At 50.9% G+C, this 25,641-nt stretch overlaps 2 protein-coding genes across 3 annotated transcripts in view; both read right to left on the reverse strand.

Annotated features, from left to right (window-relative positions):
- Window positions 1-11,736, reverse strand: part of LOC123763029 (uncharacterized) — a 133,427-nt gene extending 121,691 nt beyond the window's left edge. For both annotated transcript variants that reach the window (XM_045749975.2, XM_069302193.1), the window contains exon 1: window positions 11,303-11,736. The gene's annotated coding sequence lies outside the window, so the exon portion shown is untranslated. The remainder of the gene's footprint in view (window positions 1-11,302) is intronic.
- Window positions 11,737-21,497: 9,761 nt separating this feature from the next.
- Window positions 21,498-25,392, reverse strand: LOC123763106 (ice nucleation protein-like). Its single transcript, XM_069302351.1, has 2 exons — window positions 24,519-25,392; window positions 21,498-24,184 (listed from the first exon to the last, which is right to left on the reverse strand). Exons 1-2 carry the CDS (start codon window positions 25,390-25,392, stop codon window positions 21,498-21,500), a joined length of 3,561 nt encoding a protein of 1,186 aa, XP_069158452.1.
- Window positions 25,393-25,641: the final 249 nt, after the last annotated feature.

Genomic DNA, 25,641 nt, shown 5'->3' on the forward strand with positions numbered 1-25,641 from the left:
GCAGCTTTATCTAAACTCAAATGTCGAATACACCATGTGTCAACTTTGTGAAGGTGTCGAATACACCATGTGTCAACTTTGTGAAGGTGTCGAATACACTATGTATCAACTGGTGTCATTCTCAGTAGTCCTGTTCCCAGTTCTCAATCTCTGGATTTTATCTTTTACATGTAGCTTGCTTTTAAAACTCTTAAAAGGCACAAATCATCAATGTATGGCCAAAAGTTAGAATTCTCAAACTTTCTCAAATGCTTCCAAAGTTTTTGTACATAATCTACTAGGAAATGCAACCACAGACCCCACCACCTCACCATTACTAGGTCACACCACAACCAGTAACGCCACACCCCCACAATCACATCACCCCCACTGACACCACACCATCACCTCACTACCACTGACATTCCCCGTACCACATCACCATTGACTCCAACTCACAACTACACCACCACCACTTTCACTACACCCTCCCCCCCCCCATCTCTCTGTACCCAATAAAACCACTTTCTTTAAAGAGCCTAAGTAAGCTATTAGAGTCATGACAACAATGTTGTACATTTACGTGCAAAAGCTGTACATTTACGTGCAAAAGTTGTACATTTACGTACAAAAGTTGTACATTTACGTACAAAAGCTGTACATTTACGTGCAAAAGTTGTACATTTGCGTGCAAAAGCTGTACATTTACGTGCAAAAGCTGTACATTTACGTGCAAAAGTTGTACATTTACGTGCAAAAGTTGTACATTTACGTGCAAAAGCTGTACATTTACGTGCAAAAGTTGTACATTTACGTGCAAAAGCTGTACATTTACGTGCAAAAGCTGTACATTTACGTGCAAAAGTTGTACATTTACGTGCAAAAGTTGTACATTTACGTGCAAAAGCTGTACATTTACGTGCAAAAGCTGTACATTTACGTGCAAAAGCTGTACATTTACGTGCAAAAGCTGTACATTTACGTGCAAAAGCTGTACATTTACGTGTGCGCTCACCTAGTTGTGCTTGCGGAGGTTGAGCTTCGCCTCTTTGGTCCCGCCTCTCAACTCTCAATCAACTGGTGTACAGATTCCTGAGCCTATTGGGCTGTGTGTGTGTGTGTGTGTGTGTGTGTGTGTGTGTGTGTGTGTGTGTGTGTGTGTGTGTGTGTGGTGTGTGTGGTCACCTATTTGTACTCTAATAGTGACTGCAGGATCGAGCATTTGCTCTTGGATAGATTGACCTACTGTCCCGTTTTCTATTCGTGGGACCTCGATTTAGTTAGGTTAGGTCAGCAGTGTTCACAACGTCAATAAAATAACGTACTAAATTTAAGGTGCCCGAACCTAACCTAACCCAGTCCCTCGCATACATAGCGGTCCGCTTTCGAAGCTTATAGTTAAGACACTATGTGTATCATTTCATCGAGGATTCTCGCTCTCCCTCTATGTATCTAGGTATACACATGTATATTATGTATACATGGCAGGGGAAACTATCGAAATTATATGAGGTTTTCTCCAGTGGAAACCCCATCTGAAAACCTTTAGGCGAGACGTTCAGATGAACAGAGTAACCAGTGCGTGAAGTATGCGTCTCGCTGTCGTAGTAGTTACTGGAGGCGGTCAGGGTCTTGCTTACCGTTGAGGGTCTCCAGGTATACTGTGGAGGGGCCTCCGGGTATACTGTGGAGGGGCCTCCGGGTATACTGTGGAGGGGCCTCCGGGTATACTGTGGAGGGGCCTCGGGGTATACTGTGGAGGGGCCTCCGGGTATTCTGTGGAGGGGCCTCCGGGTATTCTGTGGAGGGGCCTCCGGGTATTCTGTGGAGGGGCCTCCGGGTATTCTGTGGGGGGGCCTCCGGGTATACTGTGGGGGGGCCTCCGGGTATACTGTGGAGGGGCCTCCTGGTATACTGTGGAGGGGCCTCCGGGTATACTGTGGAGGGGCCTCCGGGTATACTGTGGAGGGGCCTCCGGGTATACTGTGGAGGGGCCTCCGGGTATACTGTGGAGGGGCCTCCGGGTATACTGTGGAGGGGCCTCCGGGTATACTGTGGAGGGGCCTCCGGGTATACTGTGGAGGGGCCTCCGGGTATACTGTGGAGGGGCCTCCGGGTATACTGTGGAGGGGCCTCCGGGTATACTGTGGAGGGGCCTCCAGTACACTGGGGAGGGGCCTCCAGTACACTGGGTGGGGGCCTCCAGTACACTGGGTGGGGGCCTCCAGTACACTGGGTGGGGGCCTCCAGTACACTGGGTGGGGGCCTCCAGTACACTGGGTGGGGGCCTCCAGTACACTGGGTGGGGGCCTCCAGTACACTGGGTGGGGGCCTCCAGTACACTGGGTGGGGGCCTCCAGTACACTGGGTGGGGGCCTCCAGTACACTGGGTGGGGGCCTCCAGTACACTGGGTGGGGGCCTCCAGTACACTGGGTGGGGGCCTCCAGTACACTGGGTGGGGGCCTCCAGTACACTGGGTGGGGGCCTCCAGTACACTGGGTGGGGGCCTCCAGTACACTGGGTGGGGGCCTCCAGTACACTGGGTGGGGGCCTCCAGTACACTGGGTGGGGGCCTCCAGTACACTGGGTGGGGGCCTCCAGTACACTGGGTGGGGGCCTCCAGTACACTGGGTGGGGGCCTCCAGTACACTGGGTGGGGGCCTCCAGTACACTGGGTGGGGGCCTCCAGTACACTGGGTGGGGGCCTCCAGTACACTGGGTGGGGGCCTCCAGTACACTGGGTGGGGGCCTCCAGTACACTGGGTGGGGGCCTCCAGTACACTGGGTGGGGGCCTCCAGTACACTGGGTGGGGGCCTCCAGTACACTGGGTGGGGGCCTCCAGTACACTGGGTGGGGGCCTCCAGTACACTGGGTGGGGGCCTCCAGTACACTGGGTGGGGGCCTCCAGTACACTGGGTGGGGGCCTCCAGTACACTGGGTGGGGGCCTCCAGTACACTGGGTGGGGGCCTCCAGTACACTGGGTGGGGGCCTCCAGTACACTGGGTGGGGGCCTCCAGTACACTGGGTGGGGGCCTCCAGTACACTGGGTGGGGGCCTCCAGTACACTGGGTGGGGGCCTCCAGTACACTGGGTGGGGGCCTCCAGTACACTGGGTGGGGGCCTCCAGTACACTGGGTGGGGGCCTCCAGTACACTGGGTGGGGGCCTCCAGTACACTGGGTGGGGGCCTCCAGTACACTGGGTGGGGGCCTCCAGTACACTGGGTGGGGGCCTCCAGTACACTGGGTGGGGGCCTCCAGTACACTGGGTGGGGGCCTCCAGTACACTGGGTGGGGGCCTCCAGTACACTGGGTGGGGGCCTCCAGTACACTGGGTGGGGGCCTCCAGTACACTGGGTGGGGGCCTCCAGTACACTGGGTGGGGGCCTCCAGTACACTGGGTGGGGGCCTCCAGTACACTGGGTGGGGGCCTCCAGTACACTGGGTGGGGGCCTCCAGTACACTGGGTGGGGGCCTCCAGTACACTGGGTGGGGGCCTCCAGTACACTGGGTGGGGGCCTCCAGTACACTGGGTGGGGGCCTCCAGTACACTGGGTGGGGGCCTCCAGTACACTGGGTGGGGGCCTCCAGTACACTGGGTGGGGGCCTCCAGTACACTGGGTGGGGGCCTCCAGTACACTGGGTGGGGGCCTCCAGTACACTGGGTGGGGGCCTCCAGTACACTGGGTGGGGGCCTCCAGTACACTGGGTGGGGGCCTCCAGTACACTGGGTGGGGGCCTCCAGTACACTGGGTGGGGGCCTCCAGTACACTGGGTGGGGGCCTCCAGTACACTGGGTGGGGGCCTCCAGTACACTGGGTGGGGGCCTCCAGTACACTGGGTGGGGGCCTCCAGTACACTGGGTGGGGGCCTCCAGTACACTGGGTGGGGGCCTCCAGTACACTGGGTGGGGGCCTCCAGTACACTGGGTGGGGGCCTCCAGTACACTGGGTGGGGGCCCTCCAGTACACTGGGTGGGGGCCCTCCAGTACACTGGGTGGGGGCCCTCCAGTACCCTTGGGGGGGGCCCTCCAGTACCCTTGGGGGGGGCCCTCCAGTACCCTTGGGGGGGGGCCCTCCAGTACCCTTGGGGGGGGCCCTCCAGTACCCTTGGGGGGGGCCCTCCAGTACCCTTGGGGGGGGCCCTCCAGTACCCTTGGGGGGGGGCCCTCCAGTACCCTTGGGGGGGGGCCCTCCAGTACCCTTGGGGGGGGGGCCCTCCAGTACCCTTGGGGGGGGGCCTCCAGTACCCTTGGGGGGGGGCCCTCCAGTACCCTTGGGGGGGGCCCTCCAGTACCCTTGGGGGGGGCCCTCCAGTACCCTTGGGGGGGGCCCTCCAGTACCCTTGGGGGGGGCCCTCCAGTACCCTTGGGGGGGGCCCTCCAGTACCCTTGGGGGGGGCCCTCCAGTACCCTTGGGGGGGGCCCTCCAGTACCCTTGGGGGGGGCCCTCCAGTACCCTTGGGGGGGGCCCTCCAGTACCCTTGGGGGGGGGCCCTCCAGTACCCTTGGGGGGGCCCTCCAGTACCCTTGGGGGGGCCCTCCAGTACCCTTGGGGGGGGCCCTCCAGTACCCTTGGGGGGGGCCCTCCAGTACCCTTGGGGGGGCCCTCCAGTACCCTTGGGGGGGCCCTCCAGTACCCTTGGGGGGGCCCTCCAGTACCCTTGGGGGGGGCCCTCCAGTACACTGGGGGGGGCCCTCCAGTACCCTTGGGGGGGGGCCTCCAGTACCCTTGGGGGGGGCCTCCAGTACCCTTGGGGGGGGGGCCTCCAGTACCCTTGGGGGGGGCCCTCCAGTACCCTTGGGGGGGGGCCCTCCAGTACCCTTGGGGGGGGGCCCTCCAGTACCCTTGGGGGGGCCCTCCAGTACCCTTGGGGGGGCCCTCCAGTACCCTTGGGGGCCCTCCAGTACCCTTGGGTGGGGGGGGCCCTCCAGTACACTGTCCACTAACGCCATCGGTCTTCAAGGGCAAACCATACTTTGAACACACAAGCAACTTTAAACGCATCCTCAAATAATCTCCAAGGCTAAAAAAATAGAATTGTGTGTGTCTTTGTATATACAAGTAAGGGCGTCTAGGTCCAGCAGTATTATGAATGAAGAGGAGGATAGGCTTGTGGAGACTAGGGAAATTTGTAGAGAAGAGGGATGTTTGGATAGAGGATCTAATCCAAGGGATTAAGATCTTAAATAATATACAGGACGAGGTTCAGAGACAAAAACAAGAGGTTATGGATTATATTCAGGAAAAAAATCAGAAAGAACAGGATAGCATGAGAAAGTGAAATAACTAGGCTTGCAACTGAATTTGGCAGGAATAAGGGAAGCATGGCAAGGAAATGGGGAGTAGTGAGGGATGGAGTAGCGACTGTGGGAGGGATGGTGGGAATCCAGGGAAGGGGCGACCAGCATGAGAGTGCGTCACTGAGATGGCGGTCAATTATACTCCATGGATTACTCGAATCCAAGGCATCACCGAAGCAGGGAAGGCTGGATATGGAAAATTTTCATTTACAAGGGATCATGAGAGATATCAGAGCCGAGATGGCAGGGAATAAGTTGAAAATTTGCCGCCAGATTGGGCCTTACAACGGTAGCAAGAAACGACCTGTCCTGTTACAGTTCACTAACGAAGAGGCAGTGGATTACATACTTTAACACATTTACTCAGAGGTAGTGCAAACTGTTACAACGTGTATATTGATAGATATATGACAAAAGATGAACAGATAGCCCACAGGGCGAGCCGACCTGCACGCCACAGCTCTATTCATTGGAGTGCAGTTACCCACCCCCACCCTTGCTAACCACCCCACAACTCCTTCCCAAGACACACCCTCCCCAAATCAGCCCTCCCATCCCTTGCCCCTGCTTATCTCCCGAACAACTCCCTTGTCCCCTCTGACCCCATTACATTCAATACCATCTGCTTCATCCCACCTTCCAAGGACCCCCTCATCCCTTCAACCCCCAAAATCTGCCCAGGCCTACCTTGAGGTTACCTTGAGGTGCTTCCGGGGCTTAGCGTCCCCGCGGCCCGGTCGTCGACCAGGCCTCCTGGTTGCCGGACTGATCAACCAGGCTGTTGGACGCGGCTGCTCGCAGCCTGACGTACGAGTCACAGCCTGGTTGATCAGGTATCCTTTGGAGGTGCTTATCCAGTTCTCTCTTGAACACTGTGAGGGGGATTGCCAGTTATGCCCCTTATGTGTAGTGGAAGCGTGTTGAACAGTCTCGGGCCTCTGATGTTGATAAGAGTTCTCTCTCAGAGTACCAGTTGCACCTCTGTTTTTCAACGGGGGTATTCTGCACATCCTGCCATGTCTTCTGGTCTCATGTGATGTTATTTCTGTGTGCAGGTTTGGGACCAGCTCCTCTAATATTTTCCACGTGTAAATTATTATGTACCTCTCCCGCCTGCGCTCAAGGGAGTACAGTTTTAGGCTCTTTAGTCGGTCCCAATAGTTTAGATGTTTTACTGAGTGGATTCTAGCAGTAAAGGATCTCTGCACGCTCTCCAGGTCAGCAATTTCTCCAGCTTTGAAAGGTGCTGTCAATGTGCAGCAGTACTCCACTCTTGTACGCCTCACCTCTCCTCTGCCCCCCTTCTTCCATATGACCCCCTCCCCTTGTGACCCCCCCACCTCTTCCTCCATTTCCCTCTTCCCCTCTTCTGCCCCAATGTCCACACCTACCCCTGAGTCCCCACTGACTTATACAACCTCTCTCCCACTCCCACTATCCATGCTTCATCTTCTTCTCTTCCCTCCACCTCACTATCCTTCTCCCCCCAACCTCTCAACCTCTTCTTCTTCTTGTTGATAGTAGGTGCAGTTTGCATGAAGGGTTTGTCCTCCCGATGACTGCACCAGTACTGATGTTGGACGCGTTTATGTTGAAGATGATCGGAGCTAAGAAGGTGCTTGTTGCGTTGTGCTGTAGATAGAGTCTCAACCTCCATCTGACTCTCAGCCTCATGTTACCTCTCAACCCCCTATGCCTCTCAGACCCTACCTAATTTTCAGACCCAGTATGCCCTTCCTACTACAGACCTACCTACCCAAACGTTACTACCCCAGACCTTCCTAGATGCCCAGCCCCCATTCGCTCCCCAGACACCCTCCAGAACCCCCAGACCCCATTCACCTCCCAGACACCCCCCCCCTCCCAGATCCCCAGAGAAAGGGTGAACTCTGGTACCAATGCTTCCAAGAAGAGTCTCAAGGTTTGGTATACCAATCATGGTGGGGTAACTAATAAAGCAGAAGAGGTAAAAGAAAGAAATAGTGAGGCAGATCCTGATATAATTGCAATAGTGGAAACTAAAATAAATGGCATGATCTGGGATGCAATCTTTCCAGAGGGGTACCAGGTGATAAGAAAAGAAAGGACACAAGAGACAGGGAGGGGGAGAGGCACTCCTAATAAAGTGCAAATGAAAGTTTGAAAACCTGAAAAAATCGGGATAGCAATGAGAGCACAAGCTCCATACATGGAACTCTGACAGTAAATTGGAAGAAGATTGTGATCTTGGTAATCTACAATCCCCCACCAAACAGTAATAGACCCAGGCAGGAGTATGATGTCAACAAGGCATGCATAGGTGAACTGCAGAAGGCAGCAATATTAGCTCACAGAATGAGCGCGGAACTGCTGGTCATGGGTGACCTATATCATAGAGGTAAATTGGGAATCAAGGAATCCCCATGGCGGGGAAGAAACGTGGGGAGCAAAGTTAGTAGATGTTATAGACAGAAATTTCCTAACACAACATGTGAAAAAAGACACAAGAGAAAGAGGAGGGGATACACCGAGCCTATTAGACCTGATTTTCACCCAGAACGTATTAGACATCGAGAATTTGGAACATGAAATACCTCTAGGGGCCAGTGACTATTGTGTCCTAGTCTTTGACTACATGATGGAACTCAAACTTTGTGACCAAGGGACAAGAGGTCTGGGAAAGGAGAGTTGACTACAGGAGTATAAGGGACTACAGGAGTATAAGGGACTACAGGAGTATAAGGGACTACAGGAGTATAAGGGACTACAGGAGTATAAGGGACTACAGGAGTATATGGGACTACAGGAGTATATGGGACTCTCTGGGAGAAGTGCAGTAGGAGGAAGAAATTAAAGGAAAAACAGTCCAAGATATGATGGACCTAGTCACACGGAAATGCCAGGAGGCCGAAGAGAGATTTATACCAACAGTAGAGGTAACAGCGTTTTTTGCCCGAAACGCTTTGCGTAATAGTGGCTTTAGGCATTGTATGTACTAGCTCTATCTATAAATCTAACAATTTTTGTAAAACCTCTTGTGTGTATGTACTTTACCTGAATAAACATTTATTTATTTATTTTACATTTAAAGGAAAAAGTAAGGGGGAATATAATAACCCATGGTTTAAAGGGCAGTGTCAGGAAGCAAAACTGAGAAGGAGGAGGGAGTGGAGGAAGTACAGAAGACAAAGGACAACAGGATCAGATGCAACAGAGCTAGGAAGAATACATTAACATAAGAAGAGTATTGGAATGAAATTATGAGAACGATATTGCGTTCAAAGCAAAAAAGCAACGTAAATTACTACACAGCCATACAAGAAGAAAAATGTCGGTGAACGACCAAGTGACAAGACTTAAGAAAACAGAGGGGGTATATACAGGAAGTGACAAGGAAATCTGCGGTCACTAAATGCCAGTTTCATTGGAGTGTCCACAACCGAGCCTGAGCAGCTCCCATTGTTAGAAGAGATTACCCTAGATGGAAGACTATCAAATAAAGACTAACAGATATAGACTCCTCTGCTGTCTCCTCTGACAGTAGAGGTGGTAATGAAACAGTTGACAACACTGGATGCAACTAAAGCGGTTGGACCAGACAAAGTATTACTATGGATACTAAAAGAGGCAGCGCAGGCCCTCAGCGTGCCTCTGGCAAGGATCTTTTATGAATCACTTATGTCGGGAGAATTGCCCAATTGCTGGAAGAGGGCAAATGTTGTACCAATATTCAAGAAAGGTGATAAGGAGGAGGCACTAAACTATAGACCTGTATCACTGACAAGCATCCCCTGTAAAATACTGGAAAGAATAATTAGTCTAAGACTGGTTGCACACCTGGAGAACATTAGGTTTGTAAACAAACATCAACATGGGTTATGGAAAGGGAAATCTTCCTTAACAAATCTTTTGGAATTCTATGATAAAATAACGAGGATAAGGCAGTAGAGAAGGTTGGGCAGACTGCATATTTCTGGACTGTTAAAAAGCCTTTGATACAGTACTGCACACGAGACTACTATTCAAACTTGAGAGGCAGGCGGGAGTGAGCGACCTAACAGGAAAGAGCCAGAGGGTTACGGTAAGGGGCGAGAAGTCGGACTGGCGAACAGTTACGAGTGGAGTACCTCAAGGATCGGTGCTGGGACCAATTCTATTTTTAATATACGTTAACAACATGTTTACAGTTGTAGAATCCTACATGTCGATGTTCGCGGATGATGCAAAGTTGATGAGAAGAGTTGTGACAGATGAAGATTGTAGGATCCTCCAAGAGGACTTGAACAGGTTGCAGAGATGGCCAGTGAAATGGATACTAGAGTTCAACACAAGCAAATGTAAAATTATGGAAATGGGGCTAGGTAATTGGAGACCAAAGGGACAGTACACAATGAAGGGGAACTACCTACCTGTGACGACACAAGCAAGAGACCTGAACGTGGACGTAACACCTATTCTAACTCCTGAGACACATACAAATGGGATATCGACAGCAGCGTACTCTACACTGGCAAAAGTTTGAACATTCTGAAACCTAAGTAAGGAGGCATTTAGGGTGCTTTACACTGTCTACGTGAGGCCAGTTTTAGAGTATGCCGCCCTATCATGGAGTCCCCACCTGAAGAAACACACAAGGAAACTGGAAAAGGTTCAGAAGTTTGCAACAAGACTCGTCCCAGTGTTACGAAGAATCGGGTATGAAGAGCACCTGAAGGAACTGAGCCTTACGACACTAGAAAAAAGCGGGAGAAGGGAGGATATGATAGGAACGTATAAAATACTCAGGTGGATTGACAGAGTGGATATAGACGAAATGTTAGCACTGAGTAGTACCAGAACGAGGGGGACATGGGTGGAAGCTGAAAACTCAGACGAGTCACAGAGATGTTAGGAAGCTCTCTTTTAGCGTAAGAGTAGTGGAAAAATGCAATGTACTTAAGGAGCAGGTGGTGGGAGCAAATTCTATTCATAATTTTAAAACTAGGTATGATAGGATCGGAGTCATTGCTGTAAACAACCGATGGCTTGAAAGGCGGGATCCAAGAGTCAATGCTTGATCCTGCAGACACAAATAGGCGAGTCCAAATAGGAGACTGTATATATACACACACACACACACACACTAGTTCTTACTTCCTGACTCGACAAAACGAATTATATCCGACCATTCAAACAATTCATCCACCAAAGGTAGCAGATTAATAATTGAATTACTTCACACAAAATGTCAATAAGCAATTTACAGAAGATAAATGCTTATAACAGCTTGATCTCTCACATTAAATTTTCAGGTACGAAAGGTATACAAAAGAAACCTTTTTATCACTTTCCAAATACCCTTTAGCACTTAAGTTTGCCTTAAAACGCTCTAGAGTCCTTTAGGCCTACTTCATGAAACGCATATAAACGTCCTATTGAAAAACAATTAAGAAAATTCATTCAAACCTAGTAATTTATAGCCTTTTTGCATCCTAGTAAACCAATGTACACAAACTGCGGTACTCTCTTACTCCTGTAAACCAGTGTACCTTACGCACAATGTACACATCTTTCATGTCTAAGTCTACAACCACAACAGTGAAGCCGTAAGAGGCAAGAACCCCGGTGTAGAAGTCTTGGTTGGAAAGTTAGTTGTAGGCCACCTTCGAGACGAGAACACCCTGTGAGTGGCGTCCACACTCACTGAGTGGCGTCCACACTCACTGAGTGGCGTCCACACTCACTGAGTGGCGTCCACACTCACTGAGTGGCGTCCACACTCACTGAGTGGCGTCCACACTCACTGAGTGGCGTCCACACTCACTGAGTGGCGTCCACACTCACTGAGTGGCGTCCACACTCACTGAGTGGCGTCCACACTCACTGAGTGGCGTCCACACTCACTGAGTGGCGTCCTCATACAGTCTAGAGAGACATACGGTCATTTATTACCATAATGCTATTCCCTATCTCAAAATTTCTGCCCTGTGTAAACTGTCTTCACTAAAACACAAAAAAGTCACTCTGATTGGTTGAAATCAAGTGCACAAGGACCACTTACCTGACGAGTTAACTGGCCACTGTAGCAGTTAGGTCATCAGCCTCCACACCGCTGCATTATCTGCCCTCACACACACTCACCACCACACACACACAAACATAAACAAACACGTGCCTCCGGGGGACAGCAGCGCGGGCTGTGTGTCAGTCACTGGCAGGGGAAAGTAGTTCTCCAGAGTGCCAAAGGAACCTGGCAGCGAGTAGATTAAGAGAGGAAAGGAGAACAGTGTAAGATAGACAGAGATCTCCCCCGTCTAGAGGAGATAGGTAGAGAGAGTGAGTGAGAGAGAGAAGCGGAGAGACTCGGCACTGCCCGTCACGACACTGAGATTAGAGAGTTACAGAGTCTCCGTGGGGTGCTCTATGTCACCATCACACGAGCAACTGAATACCACAACCCTCCTGAACCACCAGTCAGTCAGTACTGGGGAGACGGCACCCGCTCAGCTCCCCCCCCCCCACCCCACAACCCCCACCCCTTCCGTTCCCCCTCCCCCCACGCACACTTTCACTGGTAACAACAAAGAGGCAATCCCCGGACCGGTTGGCGATGGTGGGGGGGAGGAGTGGGAGGTCACCGGGTGGGTGGGGGTCAGAGGTGGGGTTACGCCCCGTGAGAGTTACGGGAGAGAGGCCCCGAGCAGGTGTGTTTGTGGGGGGGGTGTGAGGGGGGACTAGGTCACAGGTGGAAAGGGGCAGTGCAGGGGTCAGGGGAAGGAATGGGGAGAGGAGTTAGTGGGGGATAATGGGTCAAGAAGATGGTCAAGCTGCGGTCAGAAATGTAACCCACACGCGCCAGGGGTGAGCGCTGACCCCACACGCGCACCATGGGTCAGCGCTGACCCCACGCGCACCATGGGTGAGCGCTGACCCCACACACGCACCAGGGGTCAACCCCGACCCTCTCCTTCAAGCTCTCCCTCCTTCTTTACTGCTATACCCCCCCCCCTTGTTCACACCAATTAAACCACTTAACCCTCGTTTAGCTACAACCAAACCATCGTCACAACCAATTAGAGCCAAATAAAGCCTGTGCAATTATGGTAACGTGAAGCTGTGATGTATTTTACAAGTACATCTCGTTTGCATATTATTATTAATATATATAAATTGATTTTTTGTGGCCAAAGACATGTTTGGTGCGGATTATGGTGGCGGACCTCCGAGGTGTGGCCCCAGGGGATAACTGATTAGTATTTTGTGTTATCTTGATATCTTAACAGTTGGTTGCTGGTGGAGCTCTCTCATGCTTTCACTTCTGTGCTCACTCTCATTCCTGGCCTCACTCCTGTGTCATAAATGACACATACATTAACGCTTACTCTGAAAGAAACAAAAGAAAACAACAAACATGCACACACACACACACACACACACACACACACACACACACACACACACACACACACACACACACACACACACACACACACACACACACTCACACACACTCACACACACTCACACACACTCACACACACTCACACACACTCACACACACTCACACACACTCACACACACACACACACACACACACACACACACACACACACACACACACTCACACTCCAGGAAGCAGACTCCATACACAGTTTCAAGTATAAATATGATAGAGCCCAAAAGGCTCAGAAACCTGTACACCAGTTGATTGATAGTTGAGAGGCGGGACCAAAGAGCCGAAGCTCAACCCCTGCATGCACAACTAGGTGAGTACACACAATCACTACCTCTACCACCTCTCTCCTAAACTCACTACAGCCTTGAACGTTTCATTATGTACATCTTTGCCAGATGAAAGTGGCCGTTGCATAAAAATTTATGAACGCGCTTCGTAGCCAAAGGCGTATAACACCAGTACGCTTCCTGTATAATCCGAACAATTTTCCTGTTCGCCCCTCATATAATCCGAACCCCTCTCCTACCGCTTCCCATGTAATCCGAACCCCTCGTCTAGCGCTCTCCATATAATCCGAACCCCTCTCCTACGCTCCCCATATAATCCGAACCCCTCTCCTATACTCCCCGTATAATCCGAACCATTCTACAACGGAACCGCAGAAAATCGTAAGTCGGCCTGGGTGATACACACTCCTGCTAACAGGAACGGAAATACAGGAATGGGGCCACGGGAACAAGAATACAGAAACGTGGATAGATGAAATAGAGAGACACAGGCACAGAGCTAAAGGAACAGGGATACAGGAAGAAGGATAAAGGAACTAGAATATAGGAAGAGGGGATACAGGAATGGGGGCCACAGAAACCGAGACATAGGGGCCCCCAGGAACAGTCACACAGTGTACTATACACGTCTCCAATTTGGGAGATGGGGAATAAGGAGATAAGTGAGGAAAAGAAAGAAAGAATAATTGAAGAACGCATGGAAGGTGGAGGTAATAGGTGAGGAATAAGGGGGGAGGGGGGCGGTGAAGATAAGGAAATTGAAGGAGATATGGAAAGGAACGGATATAGGGAGGGGGAAATGGGGGACACATAGAAGAGGAAGGAAGGCGGTAAGAAGTAGGGGAAAGAAAGGGTGTGAGAGAGAGGGGTGGGGGGAGAGAGGGGGGGCGGGGGAAGGAAGAGGTGGAGAAGGGGAAGCTAGGTAACACCCCCCCCCCCACCCCGGTGATAATAACAGTCAAATTGCTACACTGGAAAATATGGAACGTAACGGACTTGAAATAAAAAGACAGAAACGGAAAGTAGTGCAGACAGTCAGTGACAGGTGAGGAACTGTTAGACCGGGGACTAGTAGACAGTCAGTGACTGGTGAGGAACTATTAGACTGGGAACTAGTAGACAGTCAGTGACTGGTGAGGAACTATTAGACTGGGGACTAGTAGACAGTGACTGGTGAGGAACTATTAGACTGGGGACTAGTAGACAGTCAGTGACAGGGAGGAACTATTAGACTGGGGACTAGTAGACAGTCAGTGACCGGGAGGAACTATTAGACTGGGGACTAGTAGACTGTCAGTGACTGGTGATGAACTATTAGTCTGGGGACTAGTAGACTGTCAGTGACTGGTGATGAACTATTAGTCTGGGGACTAGTAGACAGTCAGTGACTGGTGAGGAACTATTAGTCTGGGGACTAGTAGACTGTCAGTGACTGGTGATGAACTATTAGTCTGGGGACTAGTAGACTGTCAGTGACTGGTGAGGAGCTATTAGACTGGGAACTAGTAGACAGTCAGTGACAGGTGAGGAACTATTAGACTGAGGAAGGGATGACAGACACAAGGTGACAGGTGAAGAAATATTAGACAGGGGAGCCTATCTGTCACCAATAAACAAGGGTGACAGAGGTCGTCCGAACAGAGGCCGTCAGCGAAGCACTCTTTGCAACCCGTCCTCGACTCAAGTCCATTACATCCAGCGGTCGACCCCACAGACGCATTCATAAATTTTAACTTGCTGTTCATTCAAAACGGGAATTTTCTCAAGTATAAATTAATATTATAATATATTAGTATATTGTGCATATATAGGCATAGGTTAGGTTAGGTGTTTAGGTTCTGTTGGCGATTATTTGTATTTGTAGTACGTGGGTGAAGCATTTATAGCGTTGTGATTCGAACAAAATACGTCAGTGAAGCACTTGTTCCGGATATGTTCGAACTTCAGCAGTTGTGAGTCGTGTGTAAATCGCTTTTCATTCATAAACAGGGAGGGGGGTTTGGCAGGTGCATGGAATCACTTTTGGGTCTTTGTTTGGAGGACGGGCTGACTCATAAACAAAGACCCAAAGTCCATTCCATGCATCCGCCAAACCCCCTGTTTATGAATGAAAAACGGTTTAACCACGACTCATAACTGATGACATCCGAACACTTCAAAAAATAATAATAACACCATATATTATTATTTTTTGTAATATTAGATTAGGTTTGGTTTGGTTAGGCACGGTTAGGTTGGGTTGAGTTAATTTAGGTTATTTTGGGTTGGGTTGGGATGGGTTGGCTTGGGTTACGTTGGGTTGGTTTAGATTGGGTTTTAGGTTACGTTAAGTTTGTTTATAGAGAAATCATGACGTAAACGGGTACATACTTTCCTCAGATATTGGACCCTACTCGCCTGAAGATGGTTTGTGTGTAAATTGTCTTCCATTCGCAAATAGAGGGTTTTGATTTATGTATTCTGCCAAAGGTTCCGACGCTTCTGGATAGGCAATACCAACTCGAAATTTGGCACCTCTGGAAGACAAGGTATGCATTTCTTCCAGATCGTTTTTACACCTCAAATAGCTGCCGAGACCTACAGATACCTGCTGATACCTGAAGACACGAGTTTGAGTTCCACCAAAGTACTCTTGGAGCTACCTTTATGTCGAAGGACCTGACAGGCCCTGTGGCATGACTCCTCGTTTCCTAATGCCTCAACACGACACTATGTTCCCAACAGACTTGTAGATTTCACCAGGTACACGGCACGTGGTGTCTAAGACCTGTTCAAGACTGGGGATACACTAAGCATTCTTAAGACCTGAATATCGCACCAGTTGCTCCAAAGACATGTACTCTGCAAAATGTGTTTAATATCTGTATACTACACTACACTACACTACACTACACTACACTACACTACACTAAGGATACCCAAGACCTGCACAAGACACTCATACTACGCTAGATACCACAAAAAGAGTCGTACACAAGACCTACTCTTGGTTTGAATAATGAGCTAACATTCTCGTTTAAGTCCTCAAGCCAGTATATTATTGTGTGTGTTGGAACAAATATATTTGTTTTTCCCAAATAGGTACTGGCGTTGAAGACTGGTGGCAGCGAGCGCCGCATGGTGGTGATTATCGATTGGTGTCCCAGGCTCTCCCGTGCCTCGTCGAATGTTAGGAGGAAAGATATACAATAGATGCAGGCAGGGAGTAACGAATACAGACAGGCAAACAGGTAGATAGGCAAAAGGAAGAAAGGAACCCCTGTACCACTGCAGGTGCATTCCTGTACCTGCAGTGTTCACGGACTTCCCGCACGGACCCACAAATGGATATAAAACTTAAAGTCAGTCAGATATCGAGAGGAAGAACCCAAAAGCTTGGCACTCAACGTTGAAAGCACATCTAAGTAGGTAAGTAGAGATAGGAAGTAACTCCTATTTCCCCCCCCCCCCCTTGGTGTTTGGTAGCTTCAGGCGCCAACGATACATGGGCGCCAGGGGCCTGGTAGCCTGTGGATAGCGCGCAGGACTCGTAATTCTGTGGCGCGGGTTCGATTCCCGCACGAGGCAGAAGCAAATGGGCAAAGTTTCTTTCACCCTGAATGCCCCTGTTACCTAGCAGTAAAATAGGTACCTGGGAGTTAGTCAGCTGTCACGGGCTGCTTCCTGGGGGTGGAGGCCTGGTCAAGGACCGGGCCGCGGGGACACTAAAGCACCGAAATCAACTCAAGATATACTCAAGATATAACAGATGGCTCTGGATCAGTTACTACTATTCCCTGCGTTCGTATAAGCCGTCGTGGCCAGAGGCCAGATTCACGAAGCAGTTACGCAAGTACTTACGAACGTGTACATCTTTCCTCAATCTTTGACGGCTTTGGTTACATTTATTAAACAGTTTACAAGCATGAAAACTTGCCAATCAACTGTTGTTATTGTTATAAACAGCCTCCTGGTGCTTCGGAGCTCATTAACGGTTTAATAATTGTAAACAAAGCAGCCAAAGATTGAGAAAAGATTTTCAGGTCCGTAAGTGCTTACGTTACTGCTTCGTGAATCTAGCCCCAGGATTTATCTTGAGATTATCTTGAGATAATTTCGGGGCTTTAGTGTCCCCGCGGCCCGGTCCTTGACCAGGCCTCCACCCCCAGGAAGCAGCCCGTGACAGCTGACTAACACCCAGGTACCTATTTTACTGCTAGGTAACAGGGGCATAGGGTGAAAGAAACTCTGCCCATTGTTTCTCGCCGGCGCCCGGGATCGACCCCGGGACCACAGGATCACAAGTCCAGCGTGCTGTCCGCTCGGCCGGCCCCCAGGATGGCTTAAGACATAATACGGACATAAGCCATCAGACATCAACATGATGGAACTGACAATGGCTTGATGTTTTGGGGTCTCCGTAGTACAATCGGATTCGTTCGCGAGGCACAATCGTGAATTCCGGGTTCGAATCTCGGGCGGGACAGAAATGGTTGGGCACATTTATTTTCACCTAATGGCTCTGTTCACCTAGCAGCAAGTTGGTAGGTACTCAGGAGTTAGTCAACTTCTTGTGGGGGGGGGGGGGGGGGCGGGGTCCGCAATTCGACCCTGAAAAGGGGGTAGGGGGGGGGGCACCTCAATAAAAGCCTAACGTGTATGAACACACTCTGGCTTCCTGTCCCCTCGACACAGTGAATTACTAATTATTATCTATCAGACAATGACAAGAACGAAATTGACTTCATCTATCAGCCAAAGATTTAATCTATCAGACCAAGAATAGATCAAACTGATAATGGTTTGATCTATCAGACCAGGACTTGATCAACCTGGTGAGGACTTCCAAGTCCTGCATCAAGTCCAGCAGGAGCCATACTGTGACGTGGGGAGGGGGCCGGGGAGGGGGTCGGGGAGGGGGCCGGGGAGGGGAAGGGAAGAAGGGAAGGGGGGGAGGGAGAAGGCGAGGGGGGGGGGGAAGGGAAGGGAAGGGAAGGGAAGGTGGGGGGAGGGGGGGGGTGAAACACGTCCATGAAATACTTTCAATTAGAGGAGAAAGTTCTGGACGGAGAGTGAGTTTACCAGAGAGTGCGCTGTGCTGGTGGGTGCGCACCCCCGTCTCCGTCTTCTTAGTAGTAGTAGTGCGCAGTTCTGTTGTCTGCGCACCTCCGCCTGCGCACCAACACTCACCTGTAACCAAAAAAAAAAAAAAAACACTTTAGTTCCGTTATCCTCCAGCACACATGACTGACAGAGCCCAACAGGCTCTACCTATAACTTACACACCAGTTGATTGAACTTAGAGAGCCGCGACCAAAAACAATCGAAGCTCAACTCCCGCAAAGCACAATTAGGTGAATACTAACGGATATAGCTCAAGAAATTAAGGAAACTTCTTATATCCATATACCACTAGTTTCATATACCACCAGTTTCATATACCACCAGTTTCATATACCACCAGTTTCATATACCACCAGTTTCATATACCACCAGTTTCATATACCACCAGTTTCATATACCACCAGTTTCATATATCACCAGTTTCATATATCATCAGTTTCATATATCACCAGTTTCATATACCACCAGTTTCATATACCACCAGTTTCATATACCACCAGTTTCATATACCACCAGTTTCATATACCACCAGTTTCATATACCACCAGTTTCATATACCACCAGTTTCATATATCACCAGTTTCATATACCACCAGTTTCATATACCACCAGTTTCATATACCACCAGTTTCATATACCAACAGTTTCATATATCACCAGTTTCATATACCACCAGTTTCATATATCACCAGTTTCATATACCACCAGTTTCATATACCACCAGTTTCATATACCACCAGTTTCATATACCACCAGTTTCATATATCACCAGTTTCATATACCACCAGTTTCATATACCACCAGTTTCATATATCACCAGTTTCATATACCACCAGTTTCATATATCACCAGTTTCATATACCACCAGTTTCATATACCACCAGTTTCATATACCACCAGTTTCATATACCACCAGTTTCATATACCACCAGTTTCATATACCACCAGTTTCATATATCACCAGTTTCATATACCACCAGTTTCATATACCACCAGTTTCATATACCACCAGTTTCATATACCACCAGTTTCATATACCACCAGTTTCATATACCACCAGTTTCATATACCACCAGTTTCATATACCACCAGTTTCATATACCACCAGTTTCATATACCACCAGTTTCATATACCACCAGTTTCATATATCACCAGTTTCATATATCACCAGTTTCATATATCACCAGTTTCATATACCACCAGTTTCATATACCACCAGTTTCATATACCACCAGTTTCATATACCACCAGTTTCATATACCACCAGTTTCATATACCACCAGTTTCATATACCACCAGTTTCATATATCACCAGTTTCATATATCACCAGTTTCATATACCACCAGTTTCATATACCACCAGTTTCATATATCACCAGTTTCATATACCACCAGTTTCATATACCACCAGTTTCATATACCACCAGTTTCATATATCACCAGTTTCATATACCACCAGTTTCATATATCACCAGTTTCATATACCACCAGTTTCATATACCACCAGTTTCATATACCACCAGTTTCATATACCACCAGTTTCATATATCACCAGTTTCATATATCACCAGTTTCATATACCACCAGTTTCATATATCACCAGTTTCATATACCACCAGTTTCATATACCACCAGTTTCATATACCACCAGTTTCATATACCACCAGTTTCATATATCACCAGTTTCATATACCACCAGTTTCATATACCACCAGTTTCATATACCACCAGTTTCATATACCACCAGTTTCATATACCACCAGTTTCATATACCACCTTCAAACTAAACAAAAAAACAATACTTGGCTTCCATCTACCATCAATATAGGATACCAGGTGTTCCTCAGAGCTCTTCCTCCATGAACCTACATATATATGTGTAGCCCTTCATATGTGTAGCCCTTCATATGTATGTGTAGCCCTTCATATGTGTAGCCCTTCATATGTGTAGCCCTTCATATGTATGTGTAGCCCTTCATATGTATGTGTAGCCCTTCATATGTGTAGCCCTTCATATATATATGTGTAGCCCTTCATATGTGTAGCCCTTCATATATATATGTGTAGCCCTTCATATGTGTAGCCCTTCATATGTGTAGCCCTTCATATGTGTAGCCCTTCATATGTATGTGTAGCCCTTCATATGTATGTGTAGCCCTTCATATATATATGTGTAGCCCTTCATATGTATGTGTAGCCCTTCATATGTGTAGCCCTTCATATATATATGTGTAGCCCTTCATATGTGTAGCCCTTCATATGTGTAGCCCTTCATATGTGTAGCCCTTCATATATATGTGTAGCCCTTCATATGTATGTGTAGCCCTTCATATATATGTGTAGCCCTTCATATGTATGTGTAGCCCTTCATATGTGTAGCCCTTCATATATATGTGTAGCCCTTCATATGTATGTGTAGCCCTTCATATGTGTAGCCCTTCATATATATATGTGTAGCCCTTCATATGTGTAGCCCTTCATATATATATGTGTAGCCCTTCATATGTGTAGCCCTTCATATGTGTAGCCCTTCATATGTGTAGCCCTTCATATGTATGTGTAGCCCTTCATATGTATGTGTAGCCCTTCATATGTGTAGCCCTTCATATGTGTAGCCCTTCATATGTGTAGCCCTTCATATGTGTAGCCCTTCATATGTGTAGCCCTTCATATGTATGTGTAGCCCTTCATATGTGTAGCCCTTCATATGTATGTGTAGCCCTTCATATGTATGTGTAGCCCTTCATATGTATGTGTAGCCCTTCATATATATGTGTAGCCCTTCATATATATATGTGTAGCCCTTCATATGTGTAGCCCTTCATATGTATGTGTAGCCCTTCATATGTATGTGTAGCCCTTCATATGTGTAGCCCTTCATATGTATGTGTAGCCCTTCATATGTATGTGTAGCCCTTCATATGTATATGTAGCCCATACATATATATGTGTTATAGGCCAACGGGTAATTATTGATGTGATCAATACATCGTCATCCTCTATAATTCCTGTATTTTCGGGGGAAATAATTTTCCCTGGAACACGACCCACGAGTCTGTTTACCACCAGGAACTGCTACCTGCTGGGTGAACAGAGGCGAACAATTAATGATTAGCGCGCAAACTCCCTGGCCAGGACTCGAACCCCACGACCAAAATCGCTTGGGGGGATGCGCGGGTTGAGTGTGTGACCACTGCGCCATCTGGGACCGTTGATGAAAGAGATAAACACTAGGGGTGAGAACAGTTTGGGCAACCTCATCCCATTGTGCGTAATTTACACCCCAATAAACTGATTTCAATTTCAATGTCTATGCAAAAAATATAAAATTAAACTAGTCTACATTCAAGTTCACTTGGAGAAAATTAAACCATTTATAGATAGATTTAAATTTTACTTTCTCGAAACACTACGCGTGGTAGCCGGCCTTGTTAGCGTGGTAGCCGGCCTCCTTCGTAGCGTGGTAGCTGGACTTGTTAGCGTGGTAGCTGGCCTTGTCAGCGTGGTAGCCGGCCTTGTTAGCGTGGTAGCCGGCCTCCTTCGTAGCGTGGTAGCTGGACTTGTTAGCGTGGTAGCTGGCCTTGTCAGCGTGGTAGCCGGCCTTGTCAGCGTGGTAGCCGGCCTTGTCAGCGTGGTAGCCGGCCTTGTTAGCGTGGTAGCCGGCCTTGTTAGCGTGGTAGCCGGCCTTGTTAGCGTGGTAGCCGGCCTTGTTAGCGTGGTAGCCGGCCTTGTTAGCGTGGTAGCCGGCCTTGTTAGCGTGGTAGCCGGCCTTGTTAGCGTGGTAGCCGGCCTTGTTAGCGTGGTAGCCGGCCTTGTTAGTGTGGTAGCTGGCCTTGCCAGGGTGGTAGCCGGCCTTGTTAGTGTGGTAGCTGGCCTTGCCAGGGTGGTAGCCGGCCTTGTTAGTGTGGTAGCTGGCCTTGCCAGGGTGGTAGCCGGCCTTGTTAGTGTGGTAGCTGGCCTTGCCAGGGTGGTAGCCGGCCTTGTTAGTGTGGTAGCTGGCCTTGCCAGGGTGGTAGCCGGCCTTGTTAGTGTGGTAGCTGGCCTTGCCAGGGTGGTAGCCGGCCTTGTTAGTGTGGTAGCTGGCCTTGCCAGGGTGGTAGCCGGCCTTGTTAGTGTGGTAGCTGGCCTTGCCAGGGTGGTAGCCGGCCTTGTTAGTGTGGTAGCTGGCCTTGCCAGGGTGGTAGTCGGCCTTGTCAGTGTGGTAGCCGGCCTTGCTAGCGTGGTAACCGGCCTTGCCAGCGTGGTAGCCGGCCTTGCCAGCGTGGTAGCCGGCCTTGCCAGCGTGGTAGCCGGCCTTGCTAGCGTGGTAGCCGGCCTTGCTTGCGTGGTAGCCGGCCTTGCCAGTGTGGTAGCCGGCCTTGTTAGTGTGGTAGCTGGCCTTGCCAGGGTGGTAGCCGGCCTTGTTAGTGTGGTAGCTGGCCTTGTTAGTGTGGTAGCTGGCCTTGCCAGGGTGGTAGCCGGCCTTGTTAGTGTGGTAGCCGGCCTTGTTAGTGTGGTAGCTGGCCTTGCTAGCGTGGTAGCCGGCCTTGTTAGTGTGGTAGCTGGCCTTGCCAGGGTGGTAGCCGGCCTTGTTAGTGTGGTAGCCGGCCTTGTTAGTGTGGTAGCTGGCCTTGCTAGCGTGGTAACCGCCCTTGCCAGCGTGGTAGCCGGCCTTGCCAGCGTGGTAGCCGGCCTTGTCAGCGTGGTAGCCGGCCTTGCCAGCGTGGTAGCCGGCCTTGTCAGCGTGGTAGCCGGCCTTGTCAGCGTGGTAGCCGGCCTTGCCAGCGTGGTAGCCGGCCTTGCCAGTGTGGTAGCCGGCCTTGCCAGTGTGGTAGCCGGCCTTGCTAGCGTGGTAGCCGGCCTTGTCAGCGTGGTAGCCGGCCTTGTCAGCGTGGTAGCCGGCCTTGCCAGCGTGGTAGCCGGCCTTGTCAGCGTGGTAGCCGGCCTTGCCAGTGTGGTAGCCGGCCTTGCTAGCGTGGTAGCCGGCCTTGCCAGTGTGGTAGCCGGCCTTGCTAGCGTGGTAGCCGGCCTTGCTAGCGTGGTAGCCGGCCTTGCTAGCGTGGTAGCCGGCCTTGCTAGCGTGGTAGCCGGCCTTGCCAGTGTGGTAGCCGGCCTTGCCAGCGTGGTAGCTGGCCTTGCTAGCGTGGTAGCCGGCCTTGCCAGTGTGGTAGCCGGCCTTGCCAGTGTGGTAGCTGGCCTTGCCAGCGTGGTAGCCGGCCTTGCTAGCGTGGTAGCCGGCCCTGCCAGTGTGGTAGCCGGCCTTGCTAGCGTGGTAGCCGGCCTTGCTAGCGTGGTAGCCGGCCTTGCCAGTGTGGTAGCCGGCCTTGCTAGCGTGGTAGCTGGCCTTGCCAGCGTGGTAGCCGGCCTTGCTAGCGTGGTAGCCGGCCCTGCCAGTGTGGTAGCCGGCCTTGCTAGCGTGGTAGCCGGCCTTGCTAGCGTGGTAGCCGGCCTTGCCAGTGTGGTAGCCGGCCTTGCTAGCGTGGTAGCCGGCCTTGCTAGCGTGGTAGCCGGCCTTGCCAGCGTGGTAGCCGGCCTTGTTAGTGTTGTAGCCGGCCTTGCCAGTGTGGTAGCCGGCCTTGCTAGCGTGGTAGCCGGCCTTGCCAGCGTGGTAGCCGGCCTTGTTAGTGTTGTAGCCGGCCTTGCCAGTGTGGTAGCCGGCCTTGTCAGTGTGGTAGCCGGCCTTGTCAGTGAGGTAGCCGGCCTTGTCAGTGAGGTAGCCGGCCTTGTCAGTGAGGTAGCCGGCCTTGTCAGTGAGGTAGCCGGCCTTGCCAGCTTGGTAGCCGGCCTTGTCAGTGAGGTAGCCGGCCTTGTCAGTGAGGTAGCCGGCCTTGTCAGTGAGGTAGCCGGCCTTGTCAGTGAGGTAGCCGGCCTTGTCAGTGAGGTAGCCGGCCTTGCCAGTGTGGTAGCCGGCCTTGCTAGCGTGGTAGCCGGCCTTGCCAGTGTGGTAGCCGGCCTTGTTAGCGTGGTAGCCGGCCTTGCCAGTGTGGTAGCCGGCCTTGCCAGCGTGGTAGCCGGCCTTGCCAGCTTGGTAGCCGGCCTTGCCAGCCTGGTAGCCGGCCTTGCCAGCGTGGTAGCCGGCCTTGCCAGCCTGGTAGCCGGCCTTGCCAAGATGAACCACTAACAAAAACCTTTAAATCAATCAATAAAAATATTTAAAATAAATATTAAACATATAATAAATATATATCTGAAATTCTTTCGCTATCCACCTTCCGGTCAGATCTGACCTTCCGGTTAGATGACGAGTTATAGATCCCATTGCATGACCTCTACTCCTTTCTTCCGGTTAGGTTTGCAACCGTCATAACCAGCTATATGCTCCCCAAGAGTGAAAACCGGAGCGGATAGCGCTCTGTGGTTTTCGAGGACCATATATATATATATAAGCTGAAGACAGGACACTCTTAATGTCTCATATTCTTTGGTAATATATAAAAAAAGTTCCCGTCACCTGTATCACGTGAAACCTGGCCAGCCAGGAGTGGGCTGGGGAAGGCAGCCAGGAGTGGGCTGGGGAAGGCAGCCAGGAGTGGGCTGGGGAAGGCAGCCAGGAGTGGGCTGGGGAAGGCAGCCAGGAGTGGGCTGGGGAAGGCAGCCAGGAGTGGGCTGGGGAAGGCAGCCAGGAGTGGGCTGGGGAAGGCAGCCAGGAGTGGGCTGGGGAAGGCAGCCAGGAGTGGGCTGGGGAAGGCAGCCAGGAGTGGGCTGGGGAAGGCAGCCAGGAGTGGGCTGGGGAAGGCAGCCAGGAGTGGGCTGGGGAAGGCAGCCAGGAGTGGGCTGGGGAAGGCAGCCAGGAGTGGGCTGGGGAAGGCAGCCAGGAGTGGGCTGGGGAAGGCAGCCAGGAGTGGGCTGGGGAAGGCAGCCAGGAGTGGGCTGGGGAAGGCAGCCAGGAGTGGGCTGGGGAAGGCAGCCAGGAGTGGGCTGGGGAAGGCAGCCAGGAGTGGGCTGGGGAAGGCAGCCAGGAGTGGGCTGGGGAAGGCAGCCAGGAGTGGGCTGGGGAAGGCAGCCAGGAGTGGGCTGGGGAAGGCAGCCAGGAGTGGGCTGGGGAAGGCAGCCAGGAGTGGGCTGGGGAAGGCAGCCAGGAGTGGGCTGGGGAAGGCAGCCAGGAGTGGGCTGGGGAAGGCAGCCAGGAGTGGGCTGGGGAAGGCAGCCAGGAGTGGGCTGGGGAAGGCAGCCAGGAGTGGGCTGGGGAAGGCAGCCAACAGTAGAGAGAGAAGGGAAAGGAAGCCGAATGGCGAAAAAAAAGGCGCAAGCAGAAATTGGCGAGTGATAGCCTGATTGAGGGAAAGCAAGCAGACGGCGCGGCAGGCAGACAGGCAGGCAGACATATCTTATATTGAGGTTATCTTGAAATGATTTCGGGGCTTAGCGTCCCCGCGGCCCGGTCCTCGACCAGGCCTCCTTTTTGTTACACACCCCCAGGAAGCAAGCAGCCCGTAGCAGCTGTCTAACTCCCAGGTACCTATTTACTGCTAGGTAACAGGGGCATCAGGGTGAAAGAAACAATTTGTTCATTTGTCTCCGTGTCCACCAGCACCTACGGGCTCACCATAGCCCGTGCTACTTGGAACTTTGTT

Source organism: Procambarus clarkii, chromosome 47 (assembly GCF_040958095.1).
Source record: "Procambarus clarkii isolate CNS0578487 chromosome 47, FALCON_Pclarkii_2.0, whole genome shotgun sequence".
In the NCBI taxonomy this organism is placed as follows: Eukaryota; Metazoa; Arthropoda; class Malacostraca; order Decapoda; family Cambaridae; genus Procambarus; species Procambarus clarkii.

Excerpts from the sequence above, each read along its gene's own strand:
- LOC123763106 (XM_069302351.1), bottom strand. The coding sequence starts at position 25,392 with ATGTCTGCCTGCCTGTCTGCCTGCCGCGCCGTCTGCTTGCTTTCCCTC. Across the intron at positions 24,185-24,518 it reads CCAGGTTTCACGTGATACAG|TGGTTCATCTTGGCAAGGCC; the intron begins GTGACGGGAACT and ends GGTTTTTGTTAG.